The 15,671-nt window shown below is 42.2% G+C and overlaps 3 protein-coding genes across 3 annotated transcripts; 2 read left to right on the forward strand and 1 right to left on the reverse strand.

The window, feature by feature from the left end:
- Nucleotides 1–117: 117 nt before the first annotated feature.
- LOC108651950 (ubiquitin-protein ligase E3B) lies at nucleotides 118–4,680 on the forward strand. The gene is made up of 7 exons (XM_018101898.3): nucleotides 118–550; nucleotides 608–1,106; nucleotides 1,215–1,595; nucleotides 1,660–2,285; nucleotides 2,348–2,466; nucleotides 2,526–3,703; nucleotides 3,759–4,680. Exons 1-7 carry the CDS (start codon nucleotides 390–392, stop codon nucleotides 4,041–4,043), a joined length of 3,249 nt encoding a protein of 1,082 aa, XP_017957387.1. The 5' UTR covers nucleotides 118–389; the 3' UTR covers nucleotides 4,044–4,680.
- A 1,735-nt stretch (nucleotides 4,681–6,415) lies between these two features.
- Doc3 (Dorsocross3) lies at nucleotides 6,416–8,974 on the forward strand. The gene is made up of 5 exons (XM_018101901.3): nucleotides 6,416–7,124; nucleotides 7,199–7,358; nucleotides 7,507–7,774; nucleotides 7,845–7,982; nucleotides 8,049–8,974. Exons 1-5 carry the CDS (start codon nucleotides 7,034–7,036, stop codon nucleotides 8,697–8,699), a joined length of 1,308 nt encoding a protein of 435 aa, XP_017957390.1. The 5' UTR covers nucleotides 6,416–7,033; the 3' UTR covers nucleotides 8,700–8,974.
- A 2,817-nt stretch (nucleotides 8,975–11,791) lies between these two features.
- Nucleotides 11,792–12,946, reverse strand: LOC108650312 (uncharacterized). The gene is made up of 3 exons (XM_018099429.3): nucleotides 12,655–12,946; nucleotides 12,111–12,575; nucleotides 11,792–12,058 (listed from the first exon to the last, which is right to left on the reverse strand). Exons 1-3 carry the CDS (start codon nucleotides 12,847–12,849, stop codon nucleotides 11,837–11,839), a joined length of 882 nt encoding a protein of 293 aa, XP_017954918.1. The 5' UTR covers nucleotides 12,850–12,946; the 3' UTR covers nucleotides 11,792–11,836.
- Nucleotides 12,947–15,671: the final 2,725 nt, after the last annotated feature.

Raw genomic sequence — 15,671 nt, forward strand, 5'->3', positions numbered from 1 at the left:
TTAAGAAAAATGTGTAATGATGGCATTCTTAAGTAACTGCAATTAAAAAATGTTGGTAATTACTAAACCAACAGCACCATGCTATCGATGATAAATTCATCGTTATTTCTTCATAATAATGTTGCCACCTTGTTAGAATATTTCTTCAGCTCAACTTGTTCACATAAAATTTACAGTGGCAAAGGAAAATGAAAAATAGTTATTGGAAAATTGAGTGCTACTGCAAGCTGAAAATGCAATGCACATTAAAATAAAAAGCTTAAGCTGTAGATTGTTCAATTGCTGCGCAATATAACCCATCGAAATCACATTACAATAAGGAAAACAGCATTTTAGCTACTCCTATCTAGAAAAAAGTAACAAAACCACATAACATATTTGTATACAAAATGTTTGCACAAACGGAGTCATATAAAAACAACTTTTTGGAACACACAAAAGCTGCGAGGGAGGAGCGCGCCCTTGAGAAGAGGCGGGAAGAGGCTGCAATTTTGTTGCAAGCTACTCTTAAAGGATTCGCTGCCCGCAGAAAATATCAGAAATGCATAATGTAAGAATATACCCATATAAAAATATTTTTAATTTAAGCACATTCTTAAAATCACAGCAACGACTTCGACACCTTATTTATGAGTGGTCATGGGGGCGAACAGGAGGAAAAGGATACAGAGCTGCAGCCCGCTCTTAATGTATATCCTGTGCTGCGTCGCTATCTAACACAAATCAAATTGGATAAAAACGATGGGCGTATGCGAGAACGCCTGGAACGCATTTGCCGCTATATGATCCGCGCAATGGAAGCTGACAATCCAAAAATATCCTATGCCGCGTTGTGCTTGCACAAGGATCGCAGTTTACCGTGGATAGGACACATAAAACAGCTATTGGACAATTGCATGCAGTTGCTGCCAGAGCTGAAGCCAGAGAATCATGCAGACAGTATATCGCTTGCTCTGTTCTTACACACTCTTATTGTGTTCACTGCGCCCAAGTCTTGGGCTATATTGCGAAATGCCCAATTTGAGCGGCTGCAGCCAGCTATGCAGAAGATCTGTTGTAACATACAGGGACACTTGGTGCATCAGGGATTCTATAAGACCATGCGCGTAAGTATATCCGAAATGTAAGCGCCTAGATATAGCTACGATAAAGCCTTAATTTGCCGTAGCTCAATTATAATATATAATCATTAATTGCTATTCCCACATTTGCAGATTATACTGCTTAAAGGAACCGCACGCGAAGAATTGTCCGTCAAACCAGTGACGCTTGTGGCCATAATCACGCTCTGTCTGCGGCCGTTGATAGATGGAGATTTCAGTCGCAATTTGCTTTCACAATTTCTAAGCGAAATACTTTCAGTGCCAGCGTTAATTTATCACTTGCATCAGAGCGTTCCGCAGTGCGTTGAGCAGTTCAGCTCGTTGTCGTTGCTAAAGCGTGCTGTTGGCATATCGGAGGACTTGCAGTGGTTCGAGGAGTTCGCTTCGAGCATGTCGGGCACCAAAACGCTGGCTTTTTTGGGCAACATTGTAAATTTGTTCAATATAGAAAATTTAGCAGAGGCCAAGAAATTAGCCTATCCGTTGCTGACTGTGAGTAGAAATGGCTTCAATTTAGTATATTTGATTTGTTAATATATTTCTGCTATTGTTGTAGGAGACCGCCACATCGCTGCTGGAACTAATACCTAATACAGTGACCACGAAGGGCGTGTTCACCCAGTGGCACGAGCTGCTAGGCTGGCACACACCCTGCGCAGAGCCGGCTCAAAATCAGAATGTGGCACTCATTAAGAAACAGTTCCACATGCTGTGGGATCATCGATGCATTAAGTTGTTGCTGGGAGACTTGCTAAAGGGAATCAACGAAAACTACGAACGAATCGAGTTTCACTCACCGCAGCAGCCATCAACAAGCAATTTGCTGCGTCGAGCGCTCGAACGCAGCTCCACAAGGGGCAGTGGCCTTTTGGCCACAGCCGCTGGCAAGCAACCGAAGGCACAATGGCGTAAACTGCACAATAGCGATGTCGTTCAGGTGTCGCGTATTTGTGCAATGTATTATGCAGCATTAAGCACACTCTCCCAGATGAAGTTGGATATTCTGACGGGTATTTGCTATAATGACAATGTTTTGTACGACATTTGGTTATTGCTAACCTCAGTGGGACCCAACTGCGGCATGAAGGAATATCTGGACCTTTTGCGATGCGAGACATCGACACAAAAGCCACAGATAGCCATGCTGATGCTCTTTTGTGACTGCATGACGCACTATGTGACGTGAGTTTTATGAATGATTATAAATTATAATTGCGGCTAATTTAACATTCTTTGCATAACAGCATTCTGGACGAGTATGAGATGTATACCGAGCAGAATCCCTTTCGGCTTAATGACTACGTTATGCTTACGTATTTTCTAAATAATATACTATACAAGCTGATCAATGATAATATTATGGGTATGGCTAGAGGAACTTCTTTTAAAGTGTTACTCTATTAATTCGATATCTTTTAAAAGGCTCCAGAAACGTTGTAAATAATCCCGTATTTGTTTCGCTTCACACACTGTTGCTTTGTCTATATCGTCGTGACTGTCGACGGCCCTTCACCCCCGCCAATCACTGGCTCATACCGGAGATCAAGCCGTCGACTTTCATTAATGATCTGGAGAAGGCCAAGCGTAACGCAATGCTATTGCTGGCCAAAATGCCCCACATCATACCGCACGAAGATCGCGTCAAGCTGTTCAGAAAGTTCGTGCAGAATGAGAAAGCTGTGATGGGACTGACGGAGAGTGCGTGTGCTTCGCCGCGATCAGCGCTGATTGTCATACACCGGGAGCGGATTGTTGAGGATGGCTATCGTCAGCTGGCCGCTCAGCCGACACATGCACTGAAGGGGGTGATTCGAGTACGCTTTATCAATCAGCAGGGCCTGCACGAAGCGGGCATTGATCAGGATGGCGTTTTCAAAGAGTTCCTGGAGGAAACAATAAAGAAAGTATTTGATCCGTCATTGAATTTATTCAAAACCACCTCGGATCAGCGGCTATATCCATCGCCAATATCGTATGTGCAAGACAATCATTTGCAGCTGTTCGAATTTGTGGGCCGAATGCTTGGCAAGGCGGTTTACGAGGGCATCGTCGTGGATGTGCCATTCGCTTCGTTCTTTCTTTCCCAGCTGCTGGGCCAAACCCAGCAAGCCCTCTACTCTTGCATGGACGAGCTGCCCTCGCTCGACAACGAGCTCTATCGCAGCCTTACCTTTATTAAGCACTACAAGCAGGATGTGGCCGACCTAAACTTGACTTTCTCTGTGGATCAGGATGTCATGGGGAAGATAGTCACACACGAACTGCATCCGGGTGGCAAGGCACGTGTTGTCAACGATCACAACAAGCTGGTCTACATCCACTACATGGCCTATTTCCATATGAACACCCAAATTCGGGAACAAACACAGGCATTCAATCGTGGCTTTCGCAGCATTGTCAACCCCGAGTGGTTGTCGCTATTTTCTCCGCCGGAACTACAGCGTCTGATTTCGGGCGATACAGTGCCGTTGGATCTGAAAGATTTGCGTAAGCATACGCAGTATTACGGAGGCTTTCATGACTCCCATCGCGTTGTCGGCTGGCTGTGGGATATATTGGCCAAAGACTTCACGGAGGAGGAGCGCAAACTATTCCTTAAGGTACGCTAAACCATATATGTTTGTGAAAATTTGTTATAAACAATCACCTTTACAGTTCGTTACGAGTTGCTCCAAGCCTCCACTGTTGGGCTTTGCACACCTTGAGCCGCCGTTTTCCATACGTTGCGTTGAGGTGGGCGATGATGAGGATACGGGAGACACCATTGGAAGCGTTATACGTGGCTTCTTCACGATACGTAAGAAGGATCCGCTCAATAGGCTGCCTACCTCTTCTACGTGCTTCAATCTGCTGAAGCTGCCCAACTATCAGAAGAAGTCAACGCTGCGGGACAAACTGCGCTATGCCGTCAGCAGCAACACTGGCTTTGAGCTATCCTAAAGCTGCTTCTGGAGGTGGAGCTACATATCAGTTATGTATTGGAGACTACAGGTTGGAGTCATGGGTGTTATATCTATTATTATCTATTGTATTCTCATTGTTCGCGGTCCGAGATTCTTGCTGAAATGTTGTTAAATATTTATTCTAATCGAAAGGCCCTACTTTTTATATTTTTATCAACATTTTTTATGTTGAATTTTTATACCTGTAAGTTTCTTGCAATTGCGTAAGTGTACATGTATGTGAGTTTCTGTATGTGCTTGAGCATATGTTGGTATTTTATAAAACATACATAAAAAAAAGAAACAAAATAATGCAATTCAATTATAAAATATATATGTATATCTGTATATGTATATGTTTAAACTTATAGCTGTGATAAACAACAAATTATAGTAAACTAACGACAAATACACAAAACAACAGAATACGAAACTGAATTAATAACATGGAATACATAAATCATATAGCTAAATATAAATTACGATAAGATTTAAGAGTTATACCGTATAAAACGTGGCTTGAGTGTGATGAATTCGCATATTTTATAAGTTATGTGTATGTAAAACATTTAAAACCAAAATCCAAAGCAACAGCAACAATAAATCTATATGTCTGATTCATGTGCAAAACGTAAGCTTCGCTCTGATGTTTATCTTAGGGCGCTAAGCGCATTGCGAAACAAAATATGGTAAATTGAAAGCCAAGGGGCAGCAATTAGTGAATGAATGCTCAAATTTCCCTGGATTTTCCCGGGAGCAGGCAATGAAAACCGAGAATGAAATCGTTGCGCGACGACGCTAATGACGCAAATCCGTCTGGCCCGTGACTACTGTACAGGAACACTAATTGCCTGAGTCAGAGCTAGAGATAGGAAGTGCACTTAGTGCGGAAATGCTGAGCCTGGCTTCTGCAAAGCTAGTCAAATGACCGGATATTCAGCTGGCTAATGACTCGGACTGCGGATTTCTTCGTTGGATAACAGAAGGAGTTTCGGTTTCCATTTACAGTCATCTATTTTATGCATATTGATAGACAGTTTTATATCGGACAGGACCTCAGATGTTCCGGTTGACCGTTGCGGTTTTTTGTCTGCTCGTTTGTTTTTTTTTTTTTTTTTTTTTGTATAGAGTCTAGACAATAAAAATAAATTGTAGAGCCGACCCACAAACATACAATAATCTTAACAATAATATCCAAAATGCCCGATAGACAGTCGGAAACAGTCGGCGGTCGGTTGTTAGCTGTCGCTCATCGTTCGGCCATAAAGTGCGCATCTTTTGTGCCTATTGTTCGCAGCAGCAGCAGCAGCAGCAACAACGACAACAACAACATCAGAGCAGCAGCATCCCTTGGCACAAAGTGTGATCATTTTTATGACTCGCCTGTGAGATGATGCCGACAATGACGCCGTCGTCGTCATTTTTGTCATCCCACTGTTCCCAGGACAAGTGGCAATGCACACAGCAAAAGGTGACTGCGACTGCGACTGCGACTGCGACTGCGACTGCCAGTCAAGTGGATGTGGCGGCTGTCGCTCGGCCCTGGCGCCAGTTTGATGTTCCACAACAAATTGTTGCGCCCCTTTGCAGCCATGCTAAAGTACCGTTTAACATTTGATTACGGCAGCTTATCGCCAGGCCCATCTCTTTGCTTTCGCTCGTAGCAAACGGTAGCGAGACACAAGCGGTATCTTGTACGCTGATCCACGATAAGGCTTACAGACTAACTGATATCCTCTTCAGCCAGCTGGGAGATATATGATGAGTCGATTGTGATTTCAAGTCAAAGTCGAAACAGATAAATGTTGGAAATAAGCACTTTAAACTTTCATTTTGAATTCAAGGATTTAAATAATAATAAAAAAGACTATACTATATATAGTATTGTAGGTAATAAATTAAAATTACGTAAAGTAATAATATAGTTTAATTACTGAAACTGTTCAAGTTAAATATCATCATTATATATCAAATGCATTTGAAGTAATTTATTTACAGTGTTTGTTTAGTAAGCTATATAAATGTTGATAACAAAAATATAATAACAAAAATTATATTATATCAAATTGAATTAAGTTTTGTTAGTTATAACAAAAAAAAAGTATCTTATCTGTAAAGTTATATCAAATATGACTTTGATTGATTATTGCGTTCGTTCGTTTTAAAAATTTGTTTCATTCAAATTAGAGTTGAAGAATGTAACAATGTAAACTTTCCAAAATATTAAGCCTATTCATTTGAATGCTACTATTGTATATCTTGTCGATTATTTTCACGAAATATATTAACTGTTACAGATGTAGACAGTCTACAAATATGTGTTGGCTTTATTTTAGGCACAGTAAATTCATACCAATAATACCAAAAAAAGAAAAATCATTTAACTATTTCGAGTTTAGAAAATTCATATTACGCTTTTCACTATTAGCTATTTTGGGCTAATAGGCCATTTTTAGTGGAGCAAATGTAAAAGATTTCCATTTTTATTACCATTAAAATCCGAACGTTTAGTTCAAAGAGATTCCCCCAAATGCAATCAATGTTATCAACAACAATATGGGCGCCCATCATTTAGCTCCGCCGGTGAAGAACTCGCTTAAAATGGCGCAATCATTGACCCGAGCGAGACAGCATGCTATGCGTCAGCAGCAGCGACCAATGAGCGCTCCGTAGATGAGAGAGCGCAAACTGGAAGTGGCCTGAGCGGAGAAACAGGTCGTGCCGCTACCTGATACGACGGCGAAGACAGAAAAGTGAACTGACTGGATTCTGCTGGAATCGAGTTGTGAGCGAACGAATTTCAGAGCGCAACAGTTACAATCTGAACGGCGAGACGAGCAGTTCGTGAGTGAGCGAGCAGACGAAGAACAAGAAAAAAGAACTGATCGAGATTTCGACTTAACTCAGATTGAAACGCGCTTTGACAGTGAACAATAAACAAGTCGTAAACATTACTAATTGTCAAATACTGTGATTACAATTAAAAATATGTTGGCTCTGCCGAACATTGCGGATCTGCGCATGCAGCAGCAGATTGCACACGAGCTTTATCGCCAACAAATTATGCAACGTCTGCCAGGTAGGTTTGAGTGGTTTGAGTGTGCTTTGCCGACGGCTTTAACGTCTATCTTACCATCTTCCTGTCCATTGCAGATCCACTCTGCGGCCTTTTGCCCAATTTCGGCTCACATTTCGTGGCGCCTGCAGTGGCGCAGCCCTCGCTGCCTGGCGTGGAAGCGAAGCTCGAGAACAACGAATTGTGGCAGCAGTTCCATCACATTGGCACCGAAATGATCATCACAAAGAGTGGCAGGTATGTTGAGTTATAATTTGCTTAGCGTATCTTTGCGCCCGCTTATCTCAGACTCACAGCTGTGGCATGCAGAGCAGCGAGATAAGCCCTCGAATGAGATCACTTACCATGTTACTAACCGCCATTGTAATTGCTTCACTTTATCCAGACGTATGTTTCCCTCGATGCGTGTCTCCCTCAGCGGGCTGGAGGAGGAGGCCAACTATTGCGTACTGCTGGAGATGGTGCCCATTGGCGACTGTCGCTACAAGTTCTCCGGTTCCCAATGGGTGCCAGCTGGCGGTGCCGAGCCCCAGAGTCCACAACGCATGTTCCTACACCCGGACAGCCCCGCAACGGGCAAGCATTGGCAATCCCAGGCTTTGCTGTTCAGCAAAGTCAAGCTAACCAACAATACGCTGGACAACAATGGACATGTAGGTGTAGTCTTTGCATATAATCACCTCTCAGCCACTTATCGCAATATATTCGCTTATCTACATACAGATTGTCTTGGCCAGCATGCACAAGTATCAGCCACGACTGCATGTGATTCGCACAGCCGATCTGACCCAGATACCCTGGGCCCCGCAGCAGGCCTACGTTTTCCCCGAAACTGAGTTTATAGCCGTCACAGCGTATCAGGTATGTAGTCTTGGGCCTCAATTCATCAATTGATCAATTACTAACCTTCTTCTTTTCGCCCCTCAGAACGATCGCATCACAAAGCTCAAAATCGACAACAATCCCTTTGCCAAGGGCTTCCGCGAGACGGGCCAGTCACGCTGCAAGCGCAAGCTAAACGACTCCCCCTCTGCGCCTGCACATGCAGACGGAACAGGAACCGTCAACAACATGGAGCTCACAGCCTCGCCGTCGGCCAAACGGCCGCGTCTTCCCGAAGAGCTCTCCCTGCTGCAGCCACGGCAACAGCCGCCAGCAAACGGGCTGCTGATGCCGCGCCATTATCTGCTGGATACTCTGGAGGCCAATTTCTATCTGTCAGCGCCGCCGCCGCCCCTGCCGTGCATTGATTATGCCAGACACATCGCCAGCTATCCAAGTTGGGCCTATTCGCCGCCATCGCCCGATTCGTCGCGTGCCTCCTCCTCCTCGTCTGGCTGTGATTCCGCCGCCGAGCCAGAGACCGATACCTTTGTAGATGTGGTGGGCACCACGACAAGCGCACCAGAGCCCGACCTGGAATCCGAATCGATTAGCCGAATCACTGGTATGGCCAACGTAGCCGTTTCAGCTGCTGCTGCTGCTGCTGCTGCCGCCGTTGCTGTCGCTGCGGTGCCGAGGCCCAAACGGAGCAGCTTCAGCATCTTGGACATATTAGGAGTGAGCGTCTCGTCTTAGCTGTGGAGCTGCTGCCGCTGCTCCCATTTCAGTCGTTCAGCTGTTTAGTTGTCGCTCCTAAGTGCCTTATACATTTAATTAGCGTTTAGTTGCTTAGTCCGTAGGTTGTATTGTGATATTTTGCAGTTAATTAAGATTTCCAGGTATTTGCCATCAGTATTTATCCTAAGTATTTATTATGCAATTTTAATTGTTTGAATGATTTCGTAATGGATTTATTGTCTTTGGCATTTTAATGCGAGTAAATAAAGATTTTTTATAAGAATTTCAGAAAAGGCCTTTCTTATTGAAGCATTAAAAAGGGCCAAGTCGATCTTGATGCGAAACGCGAGACGCGGGGTGAACATGAAAAAGTTGTTAATCTTGTTGGAACAACGAGAGAAATAATTTTACTCAACTGCTGTGGGTAGAGAATATACCTATATAAACAGTAGTTACTTGTAAGGTGTCAGGTGGGCTATAATTGTACCATTAAATTGTTATGGCTTATGACGTGTTCAAGCAGACATCTATCAATAGAATAAGTATGTATATTTAGATGTACATATTTATGTATGTATTTTTCACACTGATCACATTATTCAATCATTCTGTTGAAAATGATGAGCCCACTGAGCTGGGGCACATGCAAAATTATTATTAATAATAAAATATTTAGAAATTATCAAGAGATCTTAGAATATTCAATTGCTATATTTTCTATGAATAGTCACTGACCATAGAACAGTCTAAGGCTTTTCTATGTTCATACATATGTATGTGTTCTCTTAGTGATATTTATTTACAAAACTCTATCACTATAACTATGAGAAGAAGAGTTGTCATAATGAACAATTAAATTCAGATTTATAACAATATTATAATAGTCTTTATGTTACTATTATTAATAACAATTATAATAAAGTATTATAAAAATAATATAATAATTCCTGTTAGCTTATGAACCGTTTAATATTGATTTTTTAATCAAGCCACTGACCAAACAGCTTAGTATTTGCAAAGAGTACTTGCCTGTAAAATTTGATGAACTGCGCCCATACAACAAAACAAACATGGAAATACAGATAAAAGAGTATGTAAAAATCGGTGTGTCGCATAATTTTACATGAGCCATTTTTATCTGATGCCCCATTATCTCTCTTGACCTTGCATATGAATACTAATTCTTCTTCTTCCCTTTATGTATATGCATATGTATTTATTTTGAAATTATTTGGTGTGCTTCCATTTTGTTCACTTTTTGTAATTGCGTCTTCTATCTTTCGCGTGCTGGCCACAAAAACCAGTTCTAACTCCACAAGCTCACGCTGGCTCACAGAGAGGGCTGCACAATTCGCTCTCCCGTTTCCCTGCGCCAGCAATAGCAACAACAACAACGAGCGCAGCAGAAGAAGAAGCACAGCTACAACGCCGACGACATGAGCTTATCAGCAGATCAGAGAGAGCCGCATCTTAAATGCTGGCGCCAGCGCCAGTGCCAGTGCCAGTGCGCTGATTGAGCGCGACGATCGGCAGGTAATCCTGGCGAGCAGTTGGCCGCAAGGTAAGAGCAAATGTAATTGATGTTTTCACGTTGTAGTTGTTTGCCATTTACATGCAAAATTGTTCGAGTCGTTGCCTCACACATGCAACTTGTTGCGCTGGCCAACGGAAATGCGGCGGCCCCTTTGAGTGCCCCAAACGGAGCTCAGGCCGAATCGATAACCGATAACCGGTAGCCGAGGAGCGAGCGAGACAGGGATATTGCCAAATTGCAAATCTTCGACGGTGGCATTTCGTTTCATTCCAAATCGCGTTAACAAACAATTGTTAAGCGGCTGATTCCCCAACTTTCAGCTCCAGCTCCAACCACTAAACACCACACACGTAGGCCGTAACCTGTTTTGTTTCTCTTCTGCTGCTCTTGGTGGGGACATCTGTTGCTTGTCGGACGCTGTGGGGCTGCAGCTCCATTCATGTTGCCGCTGGAAGTGTTTATGGGCTCCACATTAGCCACACTGCATATTCATGTTAAACGTCGCCAAAAAGACTGACGACGCCAAATATCCATTGTGTTGCTGTTGTTGCCGACTTGCTTGGGGCTATTTGCTAAAATTTATTGAATTCTCATTTGGGAGCCACGGCATCCGAGTGCCACAAACCAGAGTCAAGAAGAGCTAGCTAGGCGCAGGTTCAAAAACGTTCGCATGTCAAAGGCAAATGAGCGCCGTTGCAGGTCCCGATCCCAGTCTCGGTCTGCGGCTCTCCAGCGGTAGATAAGCAAACTTTTTATCCCAGGCCTTGTGTTTGCTGTATTTGCTCCAGCTCTTATTGTTTGTTATTTCCCTCTCTTTCACTCTGTTATGTATGTGTAATTTCGTTGGAAATTAATGTTATGGCGGTCAAAATCAAAGTCGTGGACATTTCGCTGGCGACAATTTTATCGGCATCGCAATGAAATCATTTGGAGTAGAGTTGGGCGCCGGCTTCAATCATCCCAATGCGACATGCTCCTTCGTGCCTCCAATTGCCACACGATGCGTAAGCACTTAAGGAATGCAAGACACTTTGGATGCTCATGATGCCCTCTCATTTGATTGAAAGTTTCAATTTATATTCTGAAATGCATGAAATTCAGCTGGGGATATGTAATCCTGCACAAAAAGCTTATATTCACTTCCATACAAAGCAAAAATAAAATCGTTAGTTGCGTTAGAATAACAGAGACTAATAACTGGGTTCTAAGAAAGATGTATCAACTGAACAAGAATGACATAGATTAATATATAAATGCCCTAAAGTGCACATGTCATATTTAAATAAACAATGCAATGAAAACGTAATTTATTCTCATGAAAAGTAATTTCACTATTTAGGTAAGCTTTTGGGATTATGCTTTACTTATAGCGAACCAGCATAATATATCAATTAGTAAATAGTAATACAAAAAGAATTTAACTCAATGCCAATTTTTCTTGTGTCAGCTACATATGTGATATAATAGTAGGATTCATAATCATTGTTACTCTAAATGCTAAAAAACAGTCTTTTGAACATGATCATCTGATTCACATGACAGTTTAATATTATTTTCATAGACACGATTCACTTCAATGTGACTTATTATTTAATGCAATTTCCGGCTTGCACTTTTATAATTATGGGTGATAATCGTTTCGAGTAGTGGGACGTCGATGCCAATGATTGGGATTTTTGTACTCCACCAAGTTAGTCAAATCAAAACCAGCTGGCACAGTAATATAGGCATTGGGTCCGGTCAATATCATATCTTCGTGTACTGTGGGCATGTCTTCGAAAGGCGACACGTACGGGGTGCTTTCGGAAACAGTTTGAAAGCTGGCCGATGTAGGGGTAGTTAACTGTAAATATAAATCTTAAGATACTATACAAAAAGGAACTAAGGCTATTTACTTCGCTGGGCTTTATAACAACTTGTGTGTTTAAGTTGCCCTTTTTTCGATCAAATTCCTCCTCGTCCGTCATACTTTTTAGTTTATTGACTGTTTTGTCTTTATGGAAATAATTATCCAATGCGGCCGTAAATTCCCGGTGCAGCGAACGTTTTTTTCCCGGGTTGTTTTGTTGCTCCTCAAGCCAAATTTCTGTAAAGGCATACTTTTGCAATACTTCCGTGTCGATACTGACATTCATTGGATCGTTCTTGTTTGACGGCGTTGCATTCATGTTGAACAGATTCATATCAGGTATTTCCGAATTGCCTTCCACCATGTAATGAGACTTTTTCAAGCTCTCTCGCGACGGCTGCAATTCCGGGGTTTGATATTGAATTGGGCTTTCGAAGGGAGCATTTGCATCCAAGATACAGCTGTCAGATGACTTCGGAGTAGAATAGGCTGCCTGAAAGCTTCGCTTCATCTAAATGCGAGAGTTTTAAAATCAAATAATAATTATATAATTAAGATCAATATTAATTGCGCTATATATGTATATGTACATATGCTTGTGTACTATCTTTCTTAACAGCATTTTTCTCGTATTTCGGTGAGTCAGTTGTGGTGGAGTTTTCTATGTCGGTAAGAGATTCCAAGATGACTGAATCGAAATCGCTCTGTGCGAAGGAGTGGAACGAATCATTGTCGTCGTCAATTTCTTCGCAATATTTTTGCTTATCTTTATTGTTAAAACTCATCTTCTGTCTTTGTTCTTTAAAAATAAGAAATGTGTAATTAAAGTGCAAATTATCATAGAGATGGGCGCGTGACTGAAGATGTGTAAGAGCACTAATGATCAAAGCTTATGACGGACCGGGTGGCTTTCGATATTTAGAAACTGCAAGGGAAATTCAAAGCAATAAAAAATAATATTTAAGTATTCAACCACAAATTTAAATTGAATTAGTTCAAGCATAATAATCACAATCTTAAAAAAATATTGAGAAATAATTGTGACCCAACTTTTTTCACAGAACAATATAAATTACTTAGATATATATTTTTAAAAACTTTTGAATATTTATCTGAAGATATCACAGTTGTATTATATATCATTTAATGAGGAATTTATTTTTTGTGAAAACATAGATACTTTTGTTAGCTGACAATTGCAATTTATGTATCGACTATATGATTTTAATATATTATCGATAAATCAATGGCTGCCGATATGTCTGTGGTTAATTTAAAAACGCCCATTTCAGGTAGCGAGTGTTTGGACAAACAACAATATGCAAATTATGCAGAGAACTTAAATACCTACATCTATAGTTTGCACTCAATAGACTTGTAGACAAAGGGCACGGACAATGTGCACAACAACGGAGAGCAGCACACGCACTTGACAGCGGGCATTGTTGGTGTTGCTACTTTGAATTGTTCTCATGGAATTGCAAAACTGAAGCATGGGTCGTATCGGACCGGCAAACCTTTGCCGTTAGCCTGCATGTGTGTGGGTGGATTTTTATTATCCGGTAATTGTTTGTGCCATTGTTCACACGCTACGATCGAAAAATTACACTCTTTGTTAATTGTCCCATCCCCGGACACGGACACGAACGCGGCGCGGTCTCGCGCCCGGCCCATATGTGAGCCCATTTGCATAAACTGCTCTGCAGGCTTCTAAGTGGGCTTGGCTCCGCTCTAGTTTAAAACCACGGCTTAGGACTACGCTTAAGAAAGTGTAAAGATATATATGCGCATGCATAGATTATGAGAGATTTGGCATTTATGGCTTGGCTCCGGCGACACACGACGCTGAGCCTTCTTCCTGCCGCCGACCTTTGTTGCATTCTTCTGGCCTACAAAATATGTTTATTTTCGGCGAGGGATTTATGTGGTCGACAGTCGCTTCAGTCGTTCAGCGAATCAAAAACTAAACACAAATAAGGTAACCCTCTTCCCCCAACTCTTTCCCTTTTCCTGCTAATTAAAATCTTATGCGCAACTGCAATGGCATCTTTTTGGCAGGGAGTGCAAAATGTCTCGCTTGATGTCACAAGGCGCGCTATTTGAGTGTCTTATAATGACTTATGCCACGCGTAAAACGTTTTTCTTTCACATTAGCACTTGTTTTTGTTCGCCGGCAGTCAAGCAATTAACTTTCGTTTAGGAATCGGTAATGGTAATGGTTCCGTCATTGTTCGGGTGGCTCCCCATTTTGTGTTTACACAACAGCAATTGGCTGCAGAGACACAGTGTATCTAATTTCATGGGGCACACAAAAAGCAACAACAAATGTCGAGCCGTAAAATACAACAGCCAAATGCATTAATTACGCACACGCCGCACAACCTGCGACATCTGCCAGACGCCGAAGTAGATGCAGACGCAGACGCGGACGCAGACGCTGTTCTAGCTATTTAATGAGGCATTCAATGCACTTACAACCTTGCGCCTGTCAACACAGCCAGAATGACATCTGTCACCCGTTCGGTGCGCTATAAAACCGCAGCTCACTGCTGCTGCTGCTGTTGCTGCTGCTGCTCCCTGGTGAGTACAATTTTGAAATCGATTTGGTGGTAAATTGAAATTGTTTGTTTTTTCTAGATATTTTTCTTCTGCTTTTTTGCTAGCCGTCCTATGGCCGGAGACTACGCTGCACACGCCTCCCTCGACGTCCTCTGTTCGACTTCAGACGTGGGTGGTGACGCATGTCATCGTAAACTTCATCATTGGCCATCGAAATAAACTAGGCAACTACAGCAACAAGCAACTGCAGCTTACATAACGAAATGAGTCTGTTTCTCTTGTTTTCTTGTTTCTTAGCTGCTGTTGCCGCCGACGCCGCCGTCGCCCTTAGTCTCAGTCTCTGCCCATTCCATAAACATCTTTAACCACTATGAGTCTCCAGAGTATTCTCATTGGGCTGCAACCGAATTTCATGCCCTGTCGAGCTATTTAATTGCAAACAAATTATGTTCTGGCCACTCGCTGCTGCGCGTCTCAGTCCGTTGGTGCAGTGTAGCTAATGGATGCTGCACCACCGGCGTCATCTTCGTCGGCTGATGATGTTGTTGAAATTCTAGCGTTTATCTTGTAAATTGGTTGGGATTAATGTTAAGCGGAAGTTGTGATTTGAGTTGCGTCGTCTACTGGCTGCCGCTGTCGCTGCCGCTGCTGCTGCTGCTGCTAGATGCTGCACCACAGATAAAATCCCAACTGACTGACAACATATTCATTTACCTACAGCAAAGTGTAGGGGCGTGTTGGCTATGAAACATCCTTTAGATCTGCCAATTATCCAAAAGGTATTTAGGCTGTCTGGCCTAAATACTTGGGATCTGCTTGCACTAAGTAAGTTAGTAATCGAAGAGGCGCCTTCGAGTGCAGAGACTTTTATTAATATAGTCATAAATATTAGAAAGGTATGTAGATCTCTTGATATCTGATTTAATTTTTATTTATCTATATCTATATCTAACCTTAACCTTAACCATAGTAATATCAATTTTTCTTTTCAACTGCATTTTGATGTTTTCGTTTCTTTAATTATTCTTAATCATGCAATTATGCAAGT

This window comes from Drosophila navojoa, chromosome 4, assembly GCF_054131105.1.
Source record: "Drosophila navojoa isolate 15081-1374.11 chromosome 4, UAZ_NAV_1.0, whole genome shotgun sequence".
Classification (NCBI taxonomy): domain Eukaryota; kingdom Metazoa; phylum Arthropoda; class Insecta; order Diptera; family Drosophilidae; genus Drosophila; species Drosophila navojoa.

What these genes read in the sequence shown, in the direction of transcription:
- LOC108651950 (XM_018101898.3), top strand. Translation starts at nt 390, where the DNA reads ATGTTTGCACAAACGGAGTCATATAAAAACAACTTTTTGGAACACACA. An exon ending in GATTCTATAAGACCATGCGC is followed by an intron (nt 1,107 to 1,214) that starts GTAAGTATATCC and finishes CCACATTTGCAG; the next exon opens with ATTATACTGCTTAAAGGAAC. An exon ending in AGCGCAAACTATTCCTTAAG is followed by an intron (nt 3,704 to 3,758) that starts GTACGCTAAACC and finishes TCACCTTTACAG; the next exon opens with TTCGTTACGAGTTGCTCCAA.
- Doc3 (XM_018101901.3), top strand. Translation starts at nt 7,034, where the DNA reads ATGTTGGCTCTGCCGAACATTGCGGATCTGCGCATGCAGCAGCAGATT. An exon ending in ATCATCACAAAGAGTGGCAG is followed by an intron (nt 7,359 to 7,506) that starts GTATGTTGAGTT and finishes CACTTTATCCAG; the next exon opens with ACGTATGTTTCCCTCGATGC. An exon ending in TAGCCGTCACAGCGTATCAG is followed by an intron (nt 7,983 to 8,048) that starts GTATGTAGTCTT and finishes TTCGCCCCTCAG; the next exon opens with AACGATCGCATCACAAAGCT.
- LOC108650312 (XM_018099429.3), bottom strand. Translation starts at nt 12,849, where the DNA reads ATGAGTTTTAACAATAAAGATAAGCAAAAATATTGCGAAGAAATTGAC. An exon ending in AAGATAGTACACAAGCATAT is followed by an intron (nt 12,576 to 12,654) that starts GTACATATACAT and finishes TCTCGCATTTAG; the next exon opens with ATGAAGCGAAGCTTTCAGGC. An exon ending in TTGTTATAAAGCCCAGCGAA is followed by an intron (nt 12,059 to 12,110) that starts GTAAATAGCCTT and finishes TTATATTTACAG; the next exon opens with TTAACTACCCCTACATCGGC.